The following is a 25,353-nucleotide window of genomic DNA, read 5'->3' as shown; positions in this document are numbered from 1 at the left end:
AGATGCATCATCAGCCTGACACTGACAAATGTGAAGGATGGAGGAAATTTTACAGGCTGTTAAAAAAATGTTTGCTGCCTGACAGGCTTTCTGAATCTCTCTGCCAAGCTGATTTATTTTACAAATTTACAATGGGCCCATCAATCACTCTGAGTTATTTTGTTTCTCCTGGAGCCGACGGCCAAAATCCAAGCCACCCACCCAAACTCCTATAACATAACAATAAACCCCTTCCCAGACACCTGTCCCAGGTATCCAAGACAGTTTCTGAATGGAGAGAGCGGTTCCGGGTTTATTGCTGGCCTGAAGCTCAGCTGAGTGAAACCGGGCTGCCCACAAGGGGGAGCACGTGGGTCTCGCAAAGACCCCTGAGCCTGCGTGCTGACCTGCCAGGTAGATCCTGCCAGGCAACCAGACGCCCAGCCCCACCGATCTGCTCCCCAGCGCTGACCCAGCTGTAGTTAAATAGTTCTCTGCTTCTTCACCGGGTACACAGGTCCTGGAGGGCATGGACACTGCCAGTTTTGTCCACCACGCTATCATCAGAGCCTGGAACATAGTAGGCACTCAATAAATATTTGTGGGAGAAATGTGGTCCAGGGCCTTTTAAGGCTTTGAAACATTATTGAAAGGGAAGAGGAAGTTGGTTTGAGACCCAGAGGTGAGATGGAAACGCCAGCGCTTCCTGTGTCAGTTAGCAGACTCTCCTGTGCTCCCCTATGACTGATACTGTGAATCAGCATTGCAGTGACGCTGCCCCAAAGACTGAACGTGTTTCTTGGCCACATTAATAGAGGGTAGTAGCAAGTCCAGACGAGGGAGGTGACCTGCCTATTCGATTCTGCCACTCAGGTCACACTTGTAGCATCATTAAAAAATGTGGGTCAGGCTTCCCTGGGGGCGCAGTGGTTGAGAGTCTGCCTGCCGATGCGGGGGACACAGGTTCGTGCCCTGGTCCAGGAAGATCCCACATGCCGTGGAGTGGCTGGGCCTGTGAGCCATGGTCGCTGAGCCTGCGTGTCTGGAGCCTGTGCTCCGCAGCGGGAGAGGCCACAACGGTGAGAGGCCCGCGTACCGCAAAAAAAAAAAAGGGGGTCATCATAGATTCAGGGGAAGGCCCATAAACAGGAGAGTGTCCAGAGGGGAGACATCAGGTTGGTGGGTGGGACAAGGGGAGGGAGATCCCTGTATACAAAGAACGAGGCAAGAAATGAGGTTTTCCCTGCTGGATGAGAGAAGTTGCCGACGGTCCTCAACTCTCTGAGGCCCTGCTATGAGGACAGTTGAGGAGCTTTGCTCTCAGAGGCTTCAGAAAACAAAACAAGGACCAGCATATGTGTGTTTGGGGGGCAGTCCCAGTGGCTAACGTTTGCAGAGCCCTCACTGAGTGGCCGATGGATGTAACGCTGAGCACTTTAGACGTATCATCTCATTAAATCCTCACGATTTTGCCAAGTAGGGATGGTTATCCCCAGTTTATAGATGGAGAAACTGAGGCTCAGAGACTCACTTGTCCAAGACCACACGGCCAGTCAGTGGCCGCAGCAGGATTTGAGCCACGTTTCCTTCCAGAGCCAGTGTCCCTATCCATAGCCTGCACTCTTCCAGGAGGCAGAGGCAGCATGCCTGGAGTGGAGGGGAGTCCTCACAGCAGGATGGCAACTGTGAACAGCAGCCACTCACTGCGGGCCGGCTTTCCACAGAATAACTCAGTTAACCCTCGCCAAAGCCCAGTACCTCCATTCAGCCCCTAGGAGCTGAGGCATGGAGAGAGAGGTCGTGTCCCTTAGCGGGTGGTGAGTGGAGGCGTGTTTACTCCAGGACAGGAAAAGCTTCTTGCAGGAGGTGGAGGTATTGGCTGGCACATCACAGCCTGGCTGGGGCCTGGGACACCCCACAGTGGACCCGACAGGGGACAGGGGTCCCTCACCTCAGAGCCAGCCTGCTTCCGTGGGCCTGACCTGGATGGAGTTCTGTTAAGAGGGGCCCAGGCGGGCAGGTGTAGCTGAGGAAGGTGGTGATCTGAGGGCTCTACCTTCTCCCTCCTACCTTCCTGGAAGCCCAGCCTCTCTGGGACCCCTGCCCAACTGCCTGCTGCACCCCCTCTCATCTCCCCAAACTCCGGCTCAAGCTCCATCCTGCAAGGCAGCTTTGTTGCCAGAGCCCGGAAGGAGACATTTTTCATGCTTTGCCTTTTTCCTTCTCTGCTCTCCTGCAGCCCAGACAGAGATTTATTCCCAGCCCGAGGCTCGTGGCATTTGGAGCAGAGAGAAGCTGATGGGCCCATAATGGATAGGGCCGCCGCTCCCCCGGGGCCTGTCCCGCCCGAACCCCATCCATCAGGAGTGGCTCAGTGCCAGGGTCAGCGCTAACGAGGCCGGGCCACTCCCCCTCGGGGCCTCCCCGGTTGCATCTCACAGGCTCTGGCTCCCGCTTTTGATTTTTCCAGAGCTGGGCCTCACCCTCTCATGTCTGTGGGCAAAGCATGGGGAGGGGGTGTGGTGCCCGGCCTGGCTGAGGGCCCCTTGTCCTCACCTCCGCAGCCTCCAGCCTCGACACAATGAGAGGGGTTGCTGGGGTGAAGCTGGTCTGCCCCTCCCGTGACGCGGTGTCCCTGTGCCGCGGTGTCCCCGTGACGCAGGCACGGACAAGCTGACACCGCGGGGAGCCAGCAACACCCCTGGGGCTGCGTGAGGAGCCAGGCCTCGAGCCCAGCACATCATTCCTGTCCTTGCAGGAGCCACAAGCCAAAGAATTCATAGGATGTGCGTGTCGTGCTGAGGGCCAGTTCAGGGCCTGGCTCAGTCCTGTCCCCTTTGGAAGCCACGCGGAAGCAGCCAGCTATTCATGCCGAAATCCCCGGTGCCCTGCACTAATTCTGATGAATAATAATACCAGCGTCTGTTTCTCCAGCTCCTATGGGCCCAGGCACAGCCTCTCATGTGACCCTCAGAGTGAAACTTTAGGTAGCGACTCTCTTCTTTTCTTGAACGTGCCACACAGCTTGCAGGATCTTAGCTCCCCGACCAGGGATCGAACCCAGGCCCTGGCAATGAGCACACCAGGCCCTAACCACTGGACCTCCAGGGAATTCCCAGGTAGTGACTCTCTTATCCCCATTTTACAGCTGGGGAAACCGAGGCCCAGACATGCTTGTCCATGATCACGTGGCCAGAAGGTGGTTATGCTGGGGTTTGATCTCAAAGGCCACATCGTTACCTCCATCCTAGGCTGTGTGTTCATTTAGTGTCCACCCGTGCTGGGCATTACGCTGGGTGTTTGGGATACAGAGAGGAAGTAAGACACAAAATAAAGCAGGCAACAAATGGGTAAAGTAGCAACACAGTCGGTGTATGTCGTATCCCGGTGGGCAGAGGAGGGTGGGGCAGGGGGACCAGGGAGACTTTGGGTCACGCCTGGTTTTGCTCACTGCTGTCCCCAGTACCTGGAATGTAGGAGGTGCTCGATAAATGCTTGTTGGCTGACTGCATCAGAAAGAACAGACGGCTTGATCGCGATCCATCCCCGATGCTGGGAACGGCCAATATTCTAAGGCTGAAGACCATCAGTGTCTTGAGCACAGAATTATCGGGCGCCGAGCTTCAGCTATCATTATTCCCGGGCTTCTGTAACAAATTACCACAAACCTGGTGGCTTAAAACAGAAGAAATTTATTCTCTATAACGTGGAGCCCAGAAGTCCAAAATCGAGGTGTCCCAGGGCCATACCCCCTCCAATGGCTTGAGAGTAGAATCCTTCCTCACCTCTTCCAGCTTCTGGTGGCCCCTGGGGTTCCTTGGCTTGTGGTCACATCACACCATTCTCTGCCTCGTGGTCACGTGGCCTCCTTCTCTGTGTGTCTGTGTCTTCTTTTTTGTCTCAAATAGAGACACTTGTCATTGAAGTTAGGCTTCACCCAAGGAATGCAGGATGATCTGATCTCAAGGTCCTTAACTTAATGACCTATGCAAAGACTCCTTTTCTAAGTAAGTTCACATTCCTGGGTTCTGGGGCTTAGAACCAGGACCTATCTTTTGGGGAGGTCACCCACCACTCACCCCACTACAGTCACCAAAGCATCTTAACAGAAAGTCAGAAAGTCCTGCATTTTAGATAGTGGCTTTTGAGAAAACCACCTTTAGCATTATTATTTATAATGGCTGCCCCTGGAGTCTTGTTACACATTACGTTTCTATGAAAAATATAAAAGTGCTTTGTAATCAGTCAAGAATTGTAATCAGCCAAAATGTGATGGGTGTAAATGCTGGTGTAAATGCTTTCCTGAGAAGCAGATGTTTCTGCCAACCCTTTCTTTTGTGTTTATGAGGAACCTCTCCAAAAAAAAGAAGAAAAGTTCAGAAGCTACATAACTAACTGCCATGAACACGCCACTCGAAGTTAACAAATGTCACCACTGGGCCATTTTTGCTTCTGATCCTTTTTTTATTATTATTAAAGAAATAAAATAGAGCAAACACAGGTGGAAGCCCCTTCTCACCTCTCCCTAACCCCACACCCTTCCCTCTGTTCCCTGAGGACCATCCTAAGGTTGGAACGGACATGCTTCCCACCCACATGTTCACATTTTTGCTCTACCCTTAGATGTCCTTAAATAATGCATATTATTTAGTGTGGTTTCATACCATTTAAGTCACTTTGTGTGGTGACTTGCTTTTTCACTCTGCATGCAAAAGTCACTGGGTCCGCTGTCCAAATCACCCACCTTGGGCACATCCACCTCCCATCACTGAACACCCACCTTGCTTCTCGTTTCCCCCATGATGACGAGGCGCCCGGCACACCTCACACATTTGTGCGGGATTCCTTGGGGTCATGGTCCACACGCAGAGTTTCCGGGCTGAAGAGGGACCTCCTCAGTTTATGCTGATGCCCCAATGGATCTGGATCTTTCTCCCAAGGCTCTTGCTACCACCCTCATATGCCCTGGCGGGGATGCCCCATCTGGTACTCACCTGTTTCCCCAGATGCCAGGATCCCCCTGCACACAGATTCCCAAAGGGTCTGGAGGATAGTTCCTCCTGAGTCACATCCATTCAGCTCAGTTGAGCCTTTTCTCTCCAGAGGGGCTCAAGTCACAGCCAGCTGTGCTGGGAGCGGGGCATGCACCAGGCGGGTGCAGGGAGAGCTCCCAAGTTTCAGGCTCAGGCACTCAAGGTTGGGAGAAGCTCCCTGAAAGCCTGTCCAGCTCCACTGCCCATCCTGTCGCTCTCCGCTGGGCGCCAGTGGCGGGACTGCTAATTGAATTCACCCTTGTGAAAAATGTTAACAAATTGCAAATGACCTCTTAGACAAATTTAGAAGTCAGGAGTGTGCTGCTAACTAAGCCTCCCTCCTCTGTCATTAGCTTTTATGTTGGATCCACAAACAATTAAAAAATAACCACCAGCCCAGAGGTCCTCTCCTCTAATTAGCTCTAAGAGTCCTGCCAGGGAGAGAGGCTGCACCTCAATTACCATCCCTTCCTCCAGGCTAGTTAGAAAAGACAAGCTCTCAGGCCAAGGGGGGACAATTAAGAAAAAGACAGTGGGGGTGAGAGAGGACAAAGGGGCTGCCAGGGGTCCCTTGGGACCAGAGCTGATGGCCAGCCCACTCCATAAAGAGGTGCTGGTGGCCGCCAGGCTGGAGGGGCCTCTGCAAGGAAGAGGCTCAGAGCTGTAACCCCCAAAGGGTGCCAGGGACCACGTGGCCAGGATCCCCTAAGGGGCGGGGCATGCACCCTCAGAACAAGGCAGATGCCTGGAACCCAGCCCAGGCCTGGCAAGTCAGACTGTCTGATAGTGGGACCCAGACAGCTCTACTTTCAATAAGGTTTCTGGGTGATTCTTTTTCACCCACAAGATTGAGAATCTCTGGCCTCAACAGGATGAGGGGAGGAGAGACAGTATGAACTGCAACTTCTGATCTGGGCTGAGGCCTGTGTCTTCTGGCTCTAGGGCAGGACTTCCGTGGGTCCCGGGCACTCTTGTCTTCATAAGCCCCTTCCTCCATAAAAGAAAAAAATAATAATAATTTAAAATATTTTATGGCTGTGCTGGTATAAAGATGAATATAATCCAGGCTGGATTATTTTTTCTTTTTTTTCTTCTGATTTTAAAAGGAATTAGAGCGGGGCTTCCCTGGTGGCACAGTGGTTGAGAATCTGCCTGCTAATGCAGGGGACACGGGTTCGAGCCCTGGTCTGGGAGGATCCCACATGCCGCGGAGCAACTAGGCCCGTGTGCCACAACTACTGAGCCTGCGCGTCTGGAGGCCGTGCTCCGCAACAAGAGAGGCCATGAGAGTGAGAGGCCCGCGCACTGCGATGAAGAGTGGCCCCCGCTTGCCACAACTAGAGAAGGCCCTCGCACAGAAACGAAGACCCAACACAGCAAAAATAAACACATAAAATTAATAAAAGGCAGAATAGGTGATAGTGTGCCCCGAGCACACTATAAAAAATTAAAAAAAAAAAAGGAATTAGAGCATTTTCATGGGTCCCTAGGAGTGTCCTGGGGCCCAGGCACCAAGCCTCCTGGGCCCAATGGGCAAGTTAGCCCTAGTTTTCCCCTTCAGGCCTTATCACCCCTTCCCTCCTCCAAGGGAGTTTCCTCTCTTCTCCCACCCCTCCCCACCCCTCCCAACGCCCCCTTTCTGGGGGGAGCATAGATGAAGACAGAGAGCAGATGAACAACTGGCCTTGAAGCCTGAAGACTCCAGACTCAACACAACGCACTCCTGCTCCTGTGTTGACCTTGAGCTCATAGGTACCGTCTCCGTGGGCCTCCATTTCTCCATCTGTAAGTGGGACCAATACTATCTCCTGCTATGTCAGAAAAAAAATGGTCAGTAAGGAGTTCTTTGAGGCTTTGGGAAGGAAGAGAGATACCAAGCATTTTGTCATTTAAGTGCTGTGGAGCTGGGGTTACAACATCACATGTCTGCAGAGGCCTGGCAGGTCAGAGGGCGAAGCCAGCCCTGTGTGAGGCAATAGGGAGCAGTGGGGACTGCATCAAACTCAAGCTCGAAGGGTGGCAGCTCCGGACAGTTACTGACAGTTGGGAATGTGGGCCCAGTGTTACCAGATGACCTAAGGCCTCATTAAGGAAAGCCAGCCACTGGGATTTTTATGTGAGTTCTTCTGATTTAAAAATGTACATACTGTGTACAAGAATTTTTAAATGCTACAGACCAAACTAAGCATGTCTTCTATTTGCAACCCCATTAGTGCAGTATTGCCAGATATGGACCCTGAGCAAGTTATTTTGTCTCATTGAACCTTTTATCAGTAGTTCAATAGCAATGTCAGTAGTTCTTTATCAATCAGTTTCTTTATCAATAAGATGGGGGACGACATAATAATAGCTCCTATCTGGTAGGGTTATTTTAAGGATGAAAACAAAGCATCCCAGGCCCATGGGTGCAGAGTAGGAGGGAGGTAGGTGAGGTTAGGAAGCATCCTTGAGGTGATGGAGCTGTTTTGTATCTTGACTGTGGTAGTGAGTCTTCAGGCCTACACATGGGATGAAATTGCATAAAAGCAAATACACCAGTGAGTATGAGTCACTTTGGTGGCATCTAAAAATGGGTGGATTATTCCGTATCAATATCCTGGTTTTGATTTTGTTCTTTAGTTTTACCAGATGTCACCACTGGGGGAAACGGGGTAAGGGGTACATGGGGGTCTCTCTGTATTTCTTTTTTTTCTCCCCCTCCCTCTCTCCGTATTATTCCTTACAACTGCATGTGAATCTACAGTGACCTCCATAAAAATTTCAATTGCAAAAAAAAAGAAAAAAAGAAAGAAGGAAAAAAGGCTTTAGCTGTGGCTTTGGTAGCCTGTGGGCAATGTTAGCCAGAATCACTTATTACAAGAAACAGTGGTGCTACTTTAGGCACAAGCAAAGTCCTCGGTCATGTTCACTAAGGTCACCTGCCCACAGATGGGCCTGTTCAGGAAGCCTCAGGTGGAGCGGAGAAGGGAGGCTCCTGGATCCCTGCAGCTCACTGCTCGGTGCCGTCCGAGCACGCGTCTGACTTGGAGAAACACCTCCAGCGGGTGGAAGAGAAGTTGGGTTTCCTTAGATGGTGCCACTGTCGGGTGTCCCTTGTGGGTTGGGTTCTGATTTAGAGCAGCCCAGAGAAGCCCAGTCCTCCAGCCTCTCCCCTCCTCCAAAACCAGACCCCCCAACGGTCTACAGCGTGTTCTGAACTTCACACCCAACCGAGGACGTGCGGCCCGTCCCGGAGGCCACCATCCACTCCTGAGCCCTCGAGGCTGTGCCGGCGTTGGGACCAGGGCCTCTTCCACCCCCCTGGGAGCAGCAGACCGCTGGCACATTAGAGATGGATTTTAATTTTATTTTAACAAAATAGCTGTCTCCACTGGAAGAGGCATCAAGCGCCAAATAAGGACCCGTCTTGAGCGGAATCACGTTGAACAGACCTCCGTGCTGTCATTGATTTTCCAGGAAGAAAAAAATTGCCTCTGGCTACTAAACCGAATTAGTAGTCACTGATGACCAATTATTTTAGCCCGCTGTGAACGGAGAGCCGCACTAAAATCCGGTTTGTCAGACCCAAGGCTCCCTTCTCAAACACCTTTCAACAAATGTGTACCTAATGTCCCTCAGAAGCTTCCTCCAGCTTCCTCTCTTCCGCCAAGTTCTCCAGCTCCACAAAGTTTTAATGAGCAGCCAAGATGAAGGTGGGTTTGCCATGAAAGGGGCCCCCTCTAATCCACAGAGCCCTCCTTGGCAGAGAGGAACCGATTCTGCAAATCAGAGCTGTCAGCCCTCGCCGCCCCCTGCACGCACGAAGTGTCAGCCTAATGTTTGCAAATGATAATTTCCATTTCCCTTGCTTGTCCCCAGCTACCTTCATCGGAGATCAACCCCTGGTCTGGGGTGAAGTTTCTTGCAGGCCAACCCCGAGTAAGAGCTGTTCGCATTTCATTGTATTCCCCATTTTCCGCTCTATCAGACTGAGTTTTGACATGGTTTCATTGTCAGTGGGAACGTTAGGGTGGTGAGGAACTTTTCCGACAGGTTCCTGCCAGGTTATCAGCAAATAATTTGTCGAAGCCCTCGGTGGTGGCCTCGCCGGCCCAGGGCACTCAGAGCTGTCGTGGGGGTCACTGAGTGCACAGCCTAACTGTTGGGACCTGGCATCCTTAGAGCCGGGGAAGCTGGATGGGGACCCTGGCTCTGTCGCCTGGCCCCCTCCGTGATCCGTGAGTAAACCGCGGGCCAGTTGTTTGATTGCTCTGCGTGTCAGTTTCCACATCTGAAGGCTGGGATGTTCACCCTCACTTTCAAGGTTATGGAAGCAGCAGGGAGACGGCAGTTGGAGTGCTGCCAGCGGGCTCGGTGTAGTAAGTGCTCATTTAAAAATTGGGAGGCTTTTTTTTTTTGTGTGTGTGGTACGCAGGCTTCTCACTGTTGTGGCCTCTCCCGTTGCGGAGCACAGGCTCCGGACGCACAGGCTCAGTAGCCATGGCTCACGGGCCTAGCCGCTCCACGGCATGTGGGATCTTCCCGGGCCGGAGCACGAACCCGTGTCCCCTGCATCGGCAGGCGGACTCTCAACCACTGCGCCACCAGGGAAGCCCCCGGGAGGCATTTTTGAATGGCTCTTATTCTCCGATGTCCATCAGGCGGGTCTAGGGCTGCGAGGCATGGTGCCCGCTAGGCCTGATTCCCATCTTTGTTCATGCTGCGCCCTCTCTCTGGGTTCTCCTTGCTTCATTTCTCAGCTCAGTCCCCTTCTGCTCATCCCCAAAGACCCGTCAAAAGGCTCAGAGGGGACTTTGCTTGTCCCACGCCCTCGCTCAATTCACTTGCTCTCTTCTCTGAGTTCCAGTGGCTGCGTCTACACTGACAATTAGCCCTCTGCTCTGCAGGGGGGCAGGGCTGCAGGATGGATATGCTCAAGGGCTTCCCAGGCAAATGCAATATGTCACCCACTGGCTGTGTGGTCTCGGGCAAGACAGTCAACTTTTCTGGGCCTCAGATTTTTCATCTGTGAAAAGAGGGTATTGGTATCTGTCTCTAGGTTAGTGTCCTAAGGATACAGGTAGCAGGAAGAAGTGTGAGCTGTGATGATTATCGGTGTTTCTGCTGCGTGCCCTGTGACCCCAGGGTGCAGACAGCACGTCCCCATGAGCATGTCCCCACACCTCACAAAACCTGGCCCATCACGGGGAGCTGGTTATTGCTCCTGGGTGGGCCAGATGGATGGATGGACAAATGAGTGAGCACAGAGTTGAGATCCCATTCACAAGGTGTGTAGCTCCTCTGCTGTGTCTTCCCTCCCTCTGGAGTGGCCTTGGATCCTCAAATCCTGTTCCCTTCCTTTCCACTGATTTACACCACCACCCCCAGCAACAGTTCCAAAGTGTGGCTGTCATCACACCCTCCCTCCTCCCTTGCTCAGAAACCATCCATGGCTCCCTAGTACCTTTGTGAAGACCTTCCTCTGTGATGACTCCTGCCTGGGCTATTTTGACCTCAATCTGTCTTCTTAGTTCTTTTTTAAAAAACAACTTTATTGAGGTATAATTTAGAGATAATGAAATGGTCCATGTAAAAAAATTTTTTAATAAATGTATTTATTTTATTTATTTATTTTTGGCTGCGTTGGGTCTTTGTTGCTGCACACAGGCTTCCTCTAGTTGCAGTGAGTGAGAGCTACTCTTTGTTGTGGCGCATGGGCTTCTCATTGCGGTGGCTTCTCTTGTTGCAGAGCACAGGCTCTAGGCATGCGGGCTTCAGTAGTTGTGGCACGCAGGCTCGGTAATTGTGGCACACAGACTCGGTAGTTGTGGCACACGGGCTTTGTTGCTCCGCGGCATGTGGGATCTTCCCAGACCAGGGCTTGAACCCATGTCCCCCGCATTGGCAGGCAGATTCTTAACCACTGCGCCACCAGGGAAGGCCTTCATTTGCTCTTCTAAGTGAGACTGACTGAGACATTCTCCTTGTCTCAGTTTGGGATCATAACATGATGTGGGAAACTTTTTTTTCTTTTTTTTTAACTTTTTATTTTATATTGGAGTGTAGTTGATTAACAACGTTGTGATAGTGTCAGGTGTACAGCAAAGTGACTCGGTTATACATGTAACTATTCTTTTTCAAATCATTTTCTTATTTCGGTTGTTACATAATATTGAGCAGAGTTCCCTGTGCTATATGGTAGGTCCTTGTTGGTTATCTATTTTAAGTGGGAAGCTTTTTTATAAAGAGTTCTGGAAAGTCCTGGAATACTGTTCTCAGCAAGGTTGGGAGGGTGCACGTGTGAACATACCCGGGCCTGGTACCCGTGGCTCTATTAACATTATGTATAAGCACTTCAGTCAACTTTGATCGTTTATATTTTCCTGGACAAATCACCCCTTTTGTTTTGGTTTCACATTATTAGCATAAAGTTATACCTAATACTCTCTTATGATTAAAAGAAACATCTTACCTGCTCTCGAGGGCAGCTCCATGTTTCGTGGCACCAGGAACTTATCCACGTTTGGGGGTTCCCTTTAAGAAAAACAAGTTCAAGATCATGAATACAAATTTAGGCATAAAACGGAATACTTAAGTAGAATGAGAAAAGAAATCAGAACAAATTAAAATTTTAAATTAGCTGACAAATATCATAAACCACAAAATCCAGAAAAATAACACATTTTAAAAGGATTAATTGCCTGTCACACCCCATATTCATTTTTTCCCCACATTTTTGGGCTCCATACTCTTTGATCACCTCTTTGTATGACAGTAATTTTGTAATATTTTTTCTATAAAGTAGAAAGACAGTTTAGGCTTTCCTCTAGCATGCTTGATTGCATTTTGAAAAAAATATTTTTCTTTGAAATAATTACAGATTCACAGGAAGTTGTAAAAATAGTACAGAGTGATCCTGTTTACTCTTCACCCGTTATCCCCAATGATAAAATCTTACATAACTATAGTGCAGTATCAAAACTGAAAGACTGATGTTGGTACAATACACAGGCTGCATTCAGATTTCACCAGCTGCTTTTTGTTTTGTTTTGTTTTGTTTTGTTTTTGGTAGCACCACGCGGCTTGAGGGATCTTAGTTCCCTGACCAGGGACTGAACCTGTGCCCTGGGCACTGAAAGTGCTGAGTCCTAACCACCGGACTGCCAGGAAATTCCCCAGATTTCACCAGTTTTACATGCACTCCTTTGTGTATTTAGTGTCCACGCATTTTATCACGTGTATATTTGTGTAACAATCATGATACAGAACTGTTCTATCACCTCAAAGACACCCCCCCACGCCATACACTCACATAGTGACCCTTCTCCCTAATCCCTGGAACATTCCAAGAATGATATATACATGGAATCATACAGTATGTGACCTTGTGAAACTGGTCTTTTTCACTCAGCATAATGGCCTTGACATCACCCAAGTCTTTGCCGTATCAATAGTCCATTCCTTTTGACTATTGAGTAGTATTCCATAGTATGCATGGACCACAGTTTAACTACTCACCCATTGAAAGACGTTTTGGCTGTTCCCACTTTGGAAATATTACAAATATTCCAGCTACAAACATTGGTGTATAGGTGTCTGTGTAGACATAAGTTCCCATGTCTCTGGAATAAATGCCCAGGAGTGCAATTGCTGGGCCCATGTGGTAGGTGTATGTTTGGTTTTCTAGGAAACTGATAAACCATTTTCCATAGCAGCTACACCATTTTACACTCCCACCAGCAATGTATAAGAGGGTTAGTTTCTCTGCATCCTTGCTCTGGCATTGTCACTAGGTATTTCTTATTTTAGCTGCGCTAAGAGGTGTGTAGTGACATGACATTACGCTCTTAATTTTCATTTCTCCAATGGCGAGGGATGTTGACTACTTTTTCATGTACTTATTTGCCATCCATATACCTTCTTTGATGAAATGTCTCTTCATGTTTTGTCCCTTTTCTAATACAATTGTTTGTTTGTTTGTGTTTATCTCTTTTACTGTTGAGCTTTGAGCGTTCTTTACATAGTCTAGATAGGAGTCCTTTGCCAGATACATGGTTTGCAAATATTTCCTCCTAGTCATGGTTTATCTTTTCATTTTCTCAAGAGACTCTTTCACAGAGCAAGAGTCCTTAATTTAGAGGAAGTTCAATTTATCTTTTTTTTCTCTTTCTCCTGGATCATGCTTTTGGTGTCAAGTCTAGGAACTCATCACCTAGCCTAGCCCTAGGTCCCAAAGATTTTCTCCTATATTTCCTTCTAAAAGTTTCACAGTTTTACATTTAAATCTTTGCTCCATTTTGAGTTAATTCTTATATAAAGTATGAGACTTGGGTCAAGAGGTTTTTGTTTGGTTTTGGTTTTGTCCATGATATCCAACTGTTCCAGCACCACTTGTTGAAAAGGCTCTCCTTCCTCTCCACTGGATAACAATTTCCGTCAATTCACTCTCTTAAATTTCTTACAACTCATATATAGCCTGATTTATAATACTCTGAATTATGAAAAGTATATTTCCTAAAATTTTGCCTCATCTTTCTTTCTCTGGCTCCTTCCCTCCCTCTCTTCCTCTCTGTTTCAACAAAGCATCATTACTGAGAGCGGCACCATGTCAGTTCACATCCCACTGAAACCATGCCTGCTGGCATTGGTACTCAATGACCAAGACTAGTTATAAACCCATGACAAATGAACAAGAGAACTTCTGCTTATGAGGGTACCTGGCAAGGGCCGTTTGAGGATGGACTGGTCAGGGAAAAGCCCTCCGAGGAGGTGACCAAACAGCTGAAACCTGAAGGCAAAGGAGATGCTGAGTGTCAGGGAGGAGTTGGGGGAGGGAAGAGCTTTGCCGGCCATAGCTCGGCATCTAGGTTGAGTCTAAGAAATGGGAGCCTGTCGAGGGCATTTGAAGCAAGGGATGATGTGATACACTTTACGTCCTGGGTTTTCCCCATGTCAGACAAGCCTCTCCACCTTTTTATCTGATTTAATGAGCCTGAGCAGAAATGGGCAAAACCTGCTGGTCCTCCGTCAGCCAGTCAGGGCTAGGCTGTTGTAACTTACAAGGTTTGTCAGCTCTTCTCCTGCTCTGAGCGCCACCCCACCCCCCGACCCCGCCCGCCTCTTCCCAGTAATAAGAACCCCTGGCTGGAGCAGGACACAAAGATGGTCAGCGAGCCTGCAGGAGGGCTGCGAGGCTGGGTTCGCGGTGATGTGGGCAGTGGGGGCTGCTGGGAAAATAGCTTTTCTGTTGTGAATGGCCTCTTGGGGTAGATCTTGCAAGATTACGCATCTCGTGTCATTAGAAAGCACGGCTATAAATTAGGCTGCTCAGAAGCATGGGGTGTGTAATAATTAAGTAATAAAAGTCACCACAGGGGTAAGGGAACAGGGAAACAAAGAGCCTCTGTTTGTAGATGCACTGCAGGCTGCCCTGTAAAGAGACCTCTGAGCTCAAGTGGCATTTCAAAGCCACTGAAGCTCCACTCAAGCGCAGTCCCGGGTCAGTCTAGTCCCAGTGAGGTCCCCATGGAAGGGAGGTGAACTGTCCTGGGCGCGCAGACAGGGCGGGAGAACAGGAGGGGGCTGGGAGGAGGATGTTTAGGGTCCAGTCCAGCTCTTTGCGGCTGGCTCTGGAGCCACAAAATCCAACACTTGCACCGGCCCAGCGGGCAGTAGAGGACAATAGGGAAGGGAGAGGACTTGGGCTAAATGACACTTGATACTCAGCTCAAGCCAATTGTTGCCATGTAGGAATGCAGACCCACTTGGCCAGAATGTATACATCTTCAAGACAATCTGGAAAGCTGGGTTCCTTTAATGTAAAATTTCCCAGTTTTTAAGTGTTGACAACAGTTTCAAACACTTTAAAGACCACCGTGCAGACTGTATAAAACACAAAGCCAGAAGCCCCAGGTTTGCAGTCTCGGGTCCTTACTGCATGTGAGCTTTGGGAGTAGCTTCACTGCTCAGTGCCTCCATTTCCTCGTCTGTGAAATAAGGTCACAGGGGAAGAACAGAAGCTCTGAACTTCTCCGGGGGCATTGGCACCTTTGAAAATGTGATGAAAGCTGTGGGCCCTCTCCGCAGACATGGTGTCTATACACTCCTGTTCAGAGATGGTGGTCTGCGACTCCATGGGACTCTCGGGGGTAAGAGCCCCAGGCCTGGATGATTGATGAGGCCTTAAGCCCCGAAGGGTGGTGGGTCCTGGGCACAGCCTCTCCAGACGCCTCAGACCCATCGAACCAGAACATGTCTCAAACAAGATCCCCTCCGTGATCCACGCTCATGTGACGGTCTGCAAAACGCTGCTGGAAGGTTCCTTCTGCTGTAAAAGACCCGGTGATGTCTGGTTTCGGGAACTTCTCTGGACAGCACGCGTCTGCACCGCAGTTTCTCTTGGTGTTTCCCAAAGTGTGGGCTGAGGAACCTCCATGTGTTCATTTCCTGGGGCCGCCGTAACAAATGACCACAGACCTGGCGGCTTCATACAACAGAAATGTATTTTTCTTGCCTCTGGCTGTTCTGGAGACCAGACGTTTGCAGCTGAGGTGTTGGCAGGGCGGTGCGCCCTCCAGAGGCTCTAGTGGAGACTCTTGCCTGGATTCTTCCAACTTGCGGGGGCCCCAGACGTTCTCTGGCTTTTCTCTCACCTCACCCTCTCCTCTTCCCTGTATCTCCGAGTCTGTATGTATTTTATGAGGACACTTGTCATTGGATTGAAGGCCTACCCCTCAAAGCGATTTACATACTGTTAATCCCATCTCGAGATCCTTAACTTGACTACATCTGCAAAAGCCCCTTTTCCAGATAAAGGCATATTCACAGGTTCTGGAAGTTAAAATGGAAACATTTGGGAGGGCACCATTCAACCCACTCACCCTGTATCAGAACTACTTCCTATATTTGCTAAAAATGTTCTTTCTTGGGCATCACCCCCAGGCTTCCTGGATCAGAACCTCTGGGGAGGGGACCCCAGTGATTTTTATGCATTGTAAAATGTGAGACCCTCTGGTCCAGAAATATGAGGAGGCAGTCAGCTTGGAACCGAGCTGAGCGATGGAGAAGGTGATAAAGACTATTTGTGATCACAAGGAAGATGAGAAAGAAGTGAACAGGGAAAACAATGAGCTTTATTCCCTGGATTTTTCCTCTTTGTCTTTTTACTTCTTATTATGAAAAATTTCAAACATGCACAAAAGTGTAGCAAATAGGATAATACACAACCATGATCAACCCTCATCACACAGCTTCAACCACTCTCAATTTATTGTCACTCTTGTTTCATTTTTTTACTTTGTTATTTTATTTTACTGTGCTTTATTTTTTGCTGGAGGTTTTTTGTTTGTTTGTTTGTTTGCGCTACGCGGGCCTCTCACTGTTGTGGCCTCTCCCGTTGTGGAGCACAGGCTCCGGATGCACAGGCTCAGCGGCCATGGCTCATGGGCCCAGCCGCTCCACGGCATGTGTGATCTTCCCGGACCCGGGCACGAACCCGCGTCCCCTGCATTGACAGGCGGACTCTCAACCACTGCACCACTAGGGAAGCCCAGATTAATGTATTTCTTAAGTCACTTTTGATCGATATCACTTCCTCATCCTCCCCTTTCTTCAATGTCCTTTGTTGAAGTGACTGAGTCACTTGTCCTGTAGAATGTCCCACACTCCAGATGTGGCAAACAGCATCCCCATGGTGGTGTTTACCATGCTCCTTTTCCCCCTGCATTTCCTGTAAATCATGGTAGTTGGGCTGAGAGCTGTGTGTCCAAAATGGCTATTGAGCACTTGGCATGTGGCTGGCGGCATTAAGGAACTGAATTTTCCATTTTATTTAAACTAATTTAAATTCAAATTTTCAAACAACCTTTTAAATACCCCATTCCTATCTTTAATTACATGTTGACATGATAATATTTTGGATATATTGGGTTAATAAAATACATTAGTAAAATTAATTCCACCTGTTTCTTTTTACTCTTTTTAACATGGCTACTAGACGAAGTTTAGTTACCTGGCGGCCCACATAATATTTCCATTTGACAGTGATGGTCTAGAAGTCTGATTACCTTTGGGCTCACTTTGGGGTTTGTTTCCCCCAAAGTGTTTGGCGGGTGGTGCTACATACCTCCTATTAATCACTCCCAGACCCACATCTGTCACTTCCCATGATGGTAAGATTGATCACTTGGGTAAATTTTATGTTATGCATATTTACCACAATAAAAACAAATTGATCCTTTGGTCCAGCTGCCGTAGCCTGACACATCCATTGTAACGCTCCCCATCAGCCTTCCACCTCATCATTGATGATCACCTAAATCCATTATTTCATTAGGCGTTGCAAAGTAATGATTCTCTTCCCCCAATTCTGTCCTTCCTCCTGCATTTTATTAGCTTTGGTTCTTCTATAAAGAACTTTTCCTCGTCACCTATTAGGTTACCTTGAGAGGGTCTCACACCCAGTGGGACCTTAGGATGGGGATGATAAAGTACCCACTTTACAGTGCTGTGAGGAGTGGGGCATGCAAAATGCTCTACACAGGGTAAGTTCTCCTTGGCTGGAGACCCTTGTCAAAGAGAACTAGAGAGGAGGCTAAAGGCAGTAAAGGCGGATTTTATTCAGTACTATTGCAAAGGGGAAAGTGACCTCACTCAATTCTGACTACAACACAAGTGGGGATTTATAGCCAAGGAGCAGAGTGGATGGAAAATTACTACGGGGAGACTTCCAGGGTAGGGGGATTCTTACTAAACTGACTTCATAGGACTCTTGGAAAGGCAGGCCAAGGTGATGAGATATCAAGGGTGGGGGGATTGACTTAGCAGGGTTCTTTGCTAAGGCTGACTTCATCCGGCCAAAGATAGGTCCCAAGAACAAGGCCTAATCAAAAAGAGGGCTCTGAGAAGCCTGCCTAAAATCTGGTCAAGGAGAGAGTCTGTCACCATGTCAGGCCCAGCACCATGTCAGGCCCAACAACTCACTCAAGGCACCGTTTCTTCCACGGCTGCAGAAGGGCCAAAGAGAAACTCTCACAGCCTTGGGTAGAACATTCTGCCCTGTAGCCCTGATGGTCAGGTGGGCAGCCTCTGGGGAGGGGGGCCTTCCCCGACCTCAAGCCCTTCTGTCTTCTTCCCCACAGGCCTTCCACCCCCTTCTTTGATCTGCTGCAGCATCGGTACCAGCAGCTGTGGGTGCAGGAACAAAAGGCCAACCAGAAAGCCATTAAACTGGAGAAAAAGCATAAGGTAAACCACTCCAGAGTGGATGACTGATGGGGTGGGAGGGAAAAGAAGGGAGCGGCTGAGGGAGGCAAAGCCAAAGCTCAAAAGGATGCCGTCTGTGCATGTTTGTTGCTGGGATGTGGGCAGGGCTGGGGAATCAAGTTGCTTGTTGCTTTGTTGAAAGGGTCAGGTTCAACCCCAACTTAAGCCCTGCCGGCATCACCAGTAAACTGGCCCTGTGTGCCTCTGGGGCAGGATCAGGACCCCATCTCCCGATTCTCGTCTGGGGACGGTCCCACCAAACTCCGTGTGACCCCACACATCTGGAAACCAGATTGTCCACGAATCTGACCTAGCCCGGACAGAAAAGTGCCCCGGTCTATCTATAAAGAAAAGGTTAGGAAGGCAAAGTCCAAAGAGAAAACTCACTTCTGGGAGGGTTCCATAAAGACTGCGTTTTATGAAACATTAGGATACATTTTGTATCAAGTGGATGACTAAGCCCCATGCTAACCACTCCACGTACAACACATACATTGTCTTATGTGCGCTGGATACAAGCCTGTGAGCTGGGTGTCACCCTAGCTCCCAGGCATGGAAATCGAGGCCCAGAATGGTGGTGGCCACACTGGGAAATTTGAGCTGAGGACAGAATGACACTCAAGCACCAGCAGTTGTCAACGGTGTGCATCTAGGTGAGATTTTTACCTGGAAAAACATCTTTAGTTGTGAATTTGCATTGTCACTTGCATTTGAAGATACTAAACATGGTACCCCCTTTAAAATAGTCTGAGAGGGCTTCCCCAGTGGCGCAGTGGTTAAGAATCCGCCTGCCAAGGCAGAGGACACGGGTTCGAGCCCTGGTCCGGGAAGGTCCCACATGCCACGGAGCAACTAAGCCCGTGTGCCACAACTACTGAGCCTGCGCACCACAACTACTGAGCCCACGTGCCACAACTACTGAAGCCTGCGCACCTAGAGCCTGTGCTCCGCAAAAAGAGAAGCCACCGCAATGAGAAGCCTGCGCACCGCAACAAAGAGTAGCCCCCGCTCGCCGCAACTAGAGTAAGCCCGCACACAGCAATGAAGACCCAACACAGCCAAAACTAAATTTATTTTTAAAAGTTTTAAAAAATAAATAAAAATAAAATAGTCTGAGGTTCGGACTTCTGGAGCACTCAGGTTGGTCTCTTATCCAGTAGATCTGGATCGATGACGGTAAAATCAGAATTGCTTTATGCTCACGTAGCACTGTATAGATTTCATTAGAAGCACAGCTTTAGTGTCTTTGGTTGTTGCAACGATCTCACCAATGCCATCCCTCCTCCAGATTCCGTGCAGAGAACTGGATCCAGCACGCACCCTGTGTTCATGCCTTTTGCCCTCCTGGACACCCCATGAGGTCCGAGTCTCATCAGAGCATTCAGTTTGTTTCATTTTCAGATGGAGGAACTCAGTCTCAGAGAGGTTAAGTGACTGGCCAAAGGTCCCAGCCAAGCCAGGACCCAGGTGTGTCCCGCCCCAAAGTCCAGGCTTTTCCTGATGGTGAGGTCCCACTCTGGCTGATTACGGGAAAGCTTAGGATTCAGCAACAGTGCCTGTGATGTTCTAGAGACAAACTGGGGAGTGGAAAAGTCTTATCAGGGATCCTGGCACCCTTGGGACCGGCCAGGAAAGGCTGCTGGGTGGAGGGGCCCAGGGCTCCCCAGGCCCAGCCAGGAGCCAAGGCCCCTCCTGGCTGTTGTCAGCGGTGGGTGGAGTCTGAGACAACCACTCATTAAAGAGCAGAGCGTTGTAATAATACTTTAAAGCAGCCCATGACTAGTTTATTTGTTAATAGCTCCAGAAGGAGTGAGCTCACTATGGTAACGACCAGTTTCCAAGGGAGCATTGCCATTACACGCTGCTGCTTTATAGCTCCAATCCAGAGTCCTGCTTTTAATTAGCAGCTATTTCTCGACAGCTCAGAGTGTCACAGGTCCTCAGAATCCCGAGCCTCCAAAGACACGTCTTCTGAGTCTAGAGACAATCTCATAGCCAGTGCCCCTCAGTTTTCAGAAGACAACCCCTTAAGCAGCCACTGTGCGTGGCTCCATCCCCAAGCACTGGTTGGGGACTGGTGCCAGCCTGGGGGTGTGTGTGTGTGTGTGAATTTCAGTGAGTCACTGCTTTGCTGGGGTCTCAGTGACCTTACTGGGCCAAAAAGGGGGTCAGACTAAATGGGGGCCTGCAGAGCTGGGCCCAGCACATAGTGGGCACTCAGAAAATACTTGTGCAAACCATCCCCAGAGTTCTCTTCCTGTCCCAAGATTCTCTGTGGCTATCACACGGCTCCAACACCCAGACCCACCAATGGCTGAGGGCCTGATGAACAATTTAGTAGGGTTGATAAGACCTTTGATTTACAAGGTCAAACTGCCCCCATCCTAGGAGAAGCCTGTCTCTTCAGCATCTCAGGATGTCCTGGATTTTGGAAGATGATGACCCCCAAATGAAATTCTTGGAAACAGCTTCCATTTAGTGAGTAATCATCTTGGACCAGACACTCTGCTCAAAGCTAACTCCACAAATCCTACAAGCACCTGTTTGTTAGGCATCGGTACCCCCATTTCCTGCAGAGGAAACTGAGGTTTGGAAAGGTGACAAGACCTGCCTTCGTCCCTCCAATTCTGAAGGCCAGCTCATTCACCCCGGGCAGGGCAGCCTCTTGGCTTTGGTTCGAAGATGAAGTTTCAAAGCTGTTCTAGAAAGCGGAGGGGAGAGCTGATCCAAACGGCTTGTAAGTTATCCACAGATGCATTCAATAAAATTAATATAATTGATCAACAAAATCAATCAATCAAAGGGGTTCGTTGGGGTGGTGGCATCTTCAGTTAAGCTCAGGTCAGCTTTTATTTGTCGGGTGCACTGTCTGCCCTGCGTCCTCTGTCACACCCCCGTCTGCAGTGGCCCATCCCCTCTGGGTCACTTGGGCACCAGTGCATCGTCCAGCTCATCCGCTCTGGGTGTGAGGCTACCACTCTTTACACTGAGGCTGTAGTTATAAACAAGAGGCCCCTGTTTACCTGTTAACTCCCCTCGGGGGGTTTGGATTTCGACAAGGATCACAGGCGTGGGCTAAGGCCTGACTGTGTACGGAATTCCCCGGGGCACACATTGAAAATGCAGACTCCAGGGCCACTCCCCCTCTGATTCTAAGGTTGGAGGCCTGGGACGCCGTGTTTGTCTACTGGGGGTGACCATAACAAAATACAATGGACTGGGTGGCTTAAACAACAGAAATCTTGGAGGCTGGAAGTCCAAGGTCAAGGGGCCAGCAGAGTTGGCTTCTCTGGAGGTTTCTCTCCTTGGCCTGAAGATGGCCGCCTCCTCGCCATGTCCTCACATGGCCTTTCCTGAGCGGACAAGCCTGGTGTCTCTCCTCTTCTTAGAAGGACACCTGTCCTACTGGGTCACAGCCCCACCTGATGACCGCCCTGAACCTTAACCACCTCCTTAAAGGCCCATCTCCAAATACGGTCACAACTGGGGGTTAGGGCTTCGACATATGAATTTGGAGGGGAACGCAATTCAGTCCACAGCAGACCCCATGAGCTACAGGACCCTAATTATGGGCCTGCCGACCTCTGTTTGTGGGCGCGGGGCGTGCAGCTCAAGAGGAGCAGGACCGCCTCTGTGCCTCTGAAATCCCACCCACAGAGACCTCCAAGGCCCTGACCCAAGCCCCCAAATTCCTCCCCCGAAAAGGAGTCCTCCTTCCTCTTCCACGAGCAGACCACGCTGAGGACCTGCTCCACAGAATGGCAACAAGCCATCGAATCATTCATTCTTCCTTCAGACACTGTGGCGTCCGTGGTAATCACCGGGGCTGTGTTAGCCACTGAGAAAATTACAAGGGTGTCTGGGACACACCCCTGCCCTCAAGGTGGCCGCATGTCAGAACCCAGAGAGTTCTAGGGCCGAACCTGAAACCCAAATAACACGCTCTCAGCGTCCCATGCTCCCATCCCCAAGTCCACTGTGATCACAGGCAGGGCCAGGGGTGCAGGTGCACTGAAATCAGACAGGGAGAAGGTTCAGAGCCAGGAGGAAAGGGACGCATGGGTCTGCAACATCAGGAATCCCAACTCTTCGTCGTGGCTCGGGCTTCTCCAGGGAGCCGGGAACCATCCTGCCTTGGCATTTCTCGGGCCTGCAGGTGATCCTCGGGAACCTGTATGAGACCCGGAGCAGTCAGCTGAGGAAGTACAAGCCGCCTGTGAAGCTGGACGCCCTCTGGCACATGCCTCGCTTCCAGAAGGTCAGTCTCGCCTTCACCTGCCCCTTCCTGCACCCAGCGGGGGGGATGCCCCTCACCTTGACTGGTCTCTACCTGTCCTCTAGACCGTAGAGTTCTGTGGGCTTCTACCCATCGACTGGCACGACAGCAAAAATAATAATAATAGCAACAGCAATAACTAACATTTTGGAGCCCTTCCTAAGTGTCAGTCACTGAGCCCCACCTCACTGACTCTTCCCACACATGGGAGTGGGGAGCTGCTGCCGTCACCCCCATTTCACAGACAGGAAACGTGGAGAACACTGGTGAGGGCAGCCTTGGGCTGAAGCTGGGCCATCTGACCTAGGAGTCTGGGTGTCTGTCCACTGAGGTGGACGCTGTCTGGACCAAAACCCCCTCTACTGATGGGGTCATTGCACCATATCCTACACTGGGGACCTGGGGGTACAAGACAGCCCCATGCCATCAGCACTAAACCTCCCACAGGGGGGCATCCATGGGGAGATGGAGCAAATGTCTCCTGTGGGCTGTCATGCACCCAGAATGATCTCACACCCACCATGCTCTGGCCTCAGGACTAACCCAGGGTCCATTTGGCCACGTAGGCCTGTCGCACCGTGACGGGGCTTCTTCTTCAGCAGCTTTTAGCAGAAGAAAAAGGAGGAATAGCCGGGGCCATTGTCAGAGGAGGGGAACCGGGAGACTTGGGGACAGTGCCACGGGATGGTGGGGGCCGTGCATGCCCAGCTCGGGCACAGGGAGCCTTTCTAGGGGCCACCAGGGCCACGCCTGGTCCCGGGAAGACAGCCGCACAAAGGTTCCCAGACAGCCCAGGCCCAGCCGCTGTGTAGAGTTAAACTGCAATTTAGACAGTGAAGGGGCCCATGCCTTCCTGAACCTAATGCAATCAAACAGGCTGCCAGAGAAGCCCGCCAGCCCCCCTTGATGTTGCTCTCATGTCCTGCCCAAGTGGCCTCCATCAGCATGTGTCAGTGGCCAACCGCCCTACCACTCATCAGCCCGTGCCGTCCCTGCACACGCGGGCGGGACTGGGCACCGAGCGGGAAGAGTGGGGGGTCACCGAGCTGCTGCCCCGTTATCACTCCTCCGCCCCTGGGCAGCGCCCCTCGCCTTTGGTTCCTCCGCCTCCCCCAATTTCCTGCCATTTTATCCACATACCTCCTCCCCTTTCCCTGCCTCTCACACTCGGAGTCTCGCCTACCGCCTCCTTCCTGGCCTGTTCTTCTGTTGCCTTTTTCCTCTTTTGCTCTTTTCTCTCTGATTTTCCTGATGTTTGACGTCCATGGGGGATGCAGGCATCCTGGGGACCCTGCCCAGGAAGGCATGGGACTCACGGCTCCCCAGGCACGAGATGCCCTGCCAGCAGTCTGCTCTACAGCACTGACCCCCAGACCCTCTCAGCCCCCTTGTCTCCGATTTAGAATCTACAATTAGCTCCCAACCCAATGGACCCAGGAGGGCTCAGGTGGTCTCCCCCCAGCCCATCGGAGCAAGGAAAGGCCCCCCTCCCGCCTCCACCACCCCCACCCCAGGTAACATGGATTCTGCTGTGTCAGGAGCCCTTGTCTCACCCGCAGGTAAGCCCGCAGCCCGGCCCGGAGTAGGATTGGAAATCCAGATATAAATGAGTTTCTATTTCTAAAAGAGGGGATTTGACTCAGCTGAGCTCAGGTCTCTTCCAGTCTTTAGTTGTTACAAATCACCGTTAGGAACACGGTGGCCCACCTGGGATGCTACCCCTCTGTTTGTGCTAAGTCATTATTTCACACACGCATCCTTACCCGAGTTGTACCGAGGACAGGCAGAGATGGGTTCCATTTTCCTTGCCCAGCAAGTGGCTCGGCCTGGAGCCCAGGTTCCTCTGACTGCAGGGCCCGAGCTCAAAGGCACTATCCATTGTGTCATAGAAATAACAAGAAACAGAATAAAAATGCAAGCCCCGGGATTTATCGGGTGATTTTTCATCTTTCCTGGGGATGTTCACAGGCTTCTGCAAGTTCAGCTGCAGGAATCTCAGAGCAGGGCTGGTCCCTGGGCGCCACGCAGTACAGCCCAGCAGAGGCGCTTAGAGCCCCAGGGTGCTGCCGCCACCGCCGCGACCCTCGGTGCCCTCCCCGTTGGGAAATACCACCCATGAACAGTATTTATTGAGCTCTTACTGTGTGCCACGTGCTGGACATGCATTATCTCCTAGATATAACACTCTCATTCTACTGACTCGGAGACTGAGGCTCAGAGAGGGGAAGGAACTTGCCCTGTGAGAAGGGAGTGCCAGCCTGATACGGGGCCTCTTCTCTGTCCTGCTGAGGACACCATCCCTCACCTCCTGGGCCCCAGCAAAGGGCTCCTTTACCCCTTTGAGGCACGTAGCCACGTTGCAATTCATTACTTAACCGGGCCATTCGTTGTTCAATGTCCATCTTCCCCCGTAAAGTGCGAGCCCACAAGGACATGTCTGCTGTCTCCACTGTGTCCCCGGAGCCCAGCGCAGGGCCTGGCACCCAGCAGGTGGCCAGTAAAATGTCTGTGGGAAGGATGAATGAAGGAGTGCATGAACGAATGAATCACCAGTGCAGCCTAGGACAACAGACGAATTTAAAAGCCTTTCACAGACCCGACAAAACCCCCTTCCCAGCCTAAAGGTCCCAGTGCCCACCAGCTGCAGCAGCCACCAACAGGGTCCGGACTCGGAAGGGGCGTGGCCAGAGCTGCTCCTCCCACAGGGGGGTTACTGCTGTTGAGGCCCCAGGAGGGTCTTTGTGTCTTGTGTCTGTGCCGATCCGCCCAGCCCCCCTTCCCCACCCGGCCCCATTATGAAAGGAAAAAGCGCTTCCAAAAAAG

The 25,353-nt window shown here is 50.6% G+C and overlaps 1 protein-coding gene across 1 annotated transcript in view; it reads left to right on the top strand.

The window, feature by feature from the left end:
* The window catches only part of CFAP77 (cilia and flagella associated protein 77), a 131,914-nt gene that overhangs the window by 84,944 nt on the left and 21,617 nt on the right, over positions 1-25,353 (top strand). The window contains exons 4-5 of the mRNA XM_060102576.1: positions 18,131-18,236; positions 22,411-22,512. Of these exons, the coding sequence (XP_059958559.1) occupies positions 18,131-18,236; positions 22,411-22,512 (208 nt within the window). The remainder of the gene's footprint in view (positions 1-18,130; positions 18,237-22,410; positions 22,513-25,353) is intronic.

The sequence above is a fragment of the Mesoplodon densirostris genome, chromosome 6, assembly GCF_025265405.1.
Source record: "Mesoplodon densirostris isolate mMesDen1 chromosome 6, mMesDen1 primary haplotype, whole genome shotgun sequence".
NCBI classification, from domain to species: Eukaryota; Metazoa; Chordata; class Mammalia; order Artiodactyla; family Ziphiidae; genus Mesoplodon; species Mesoplodon densirostris.
The sequence above is the reverse complement of the archived record's forward strand: the minus strand, read 5'-3'. Positions and strand labels throughout refer to the sequence as shown.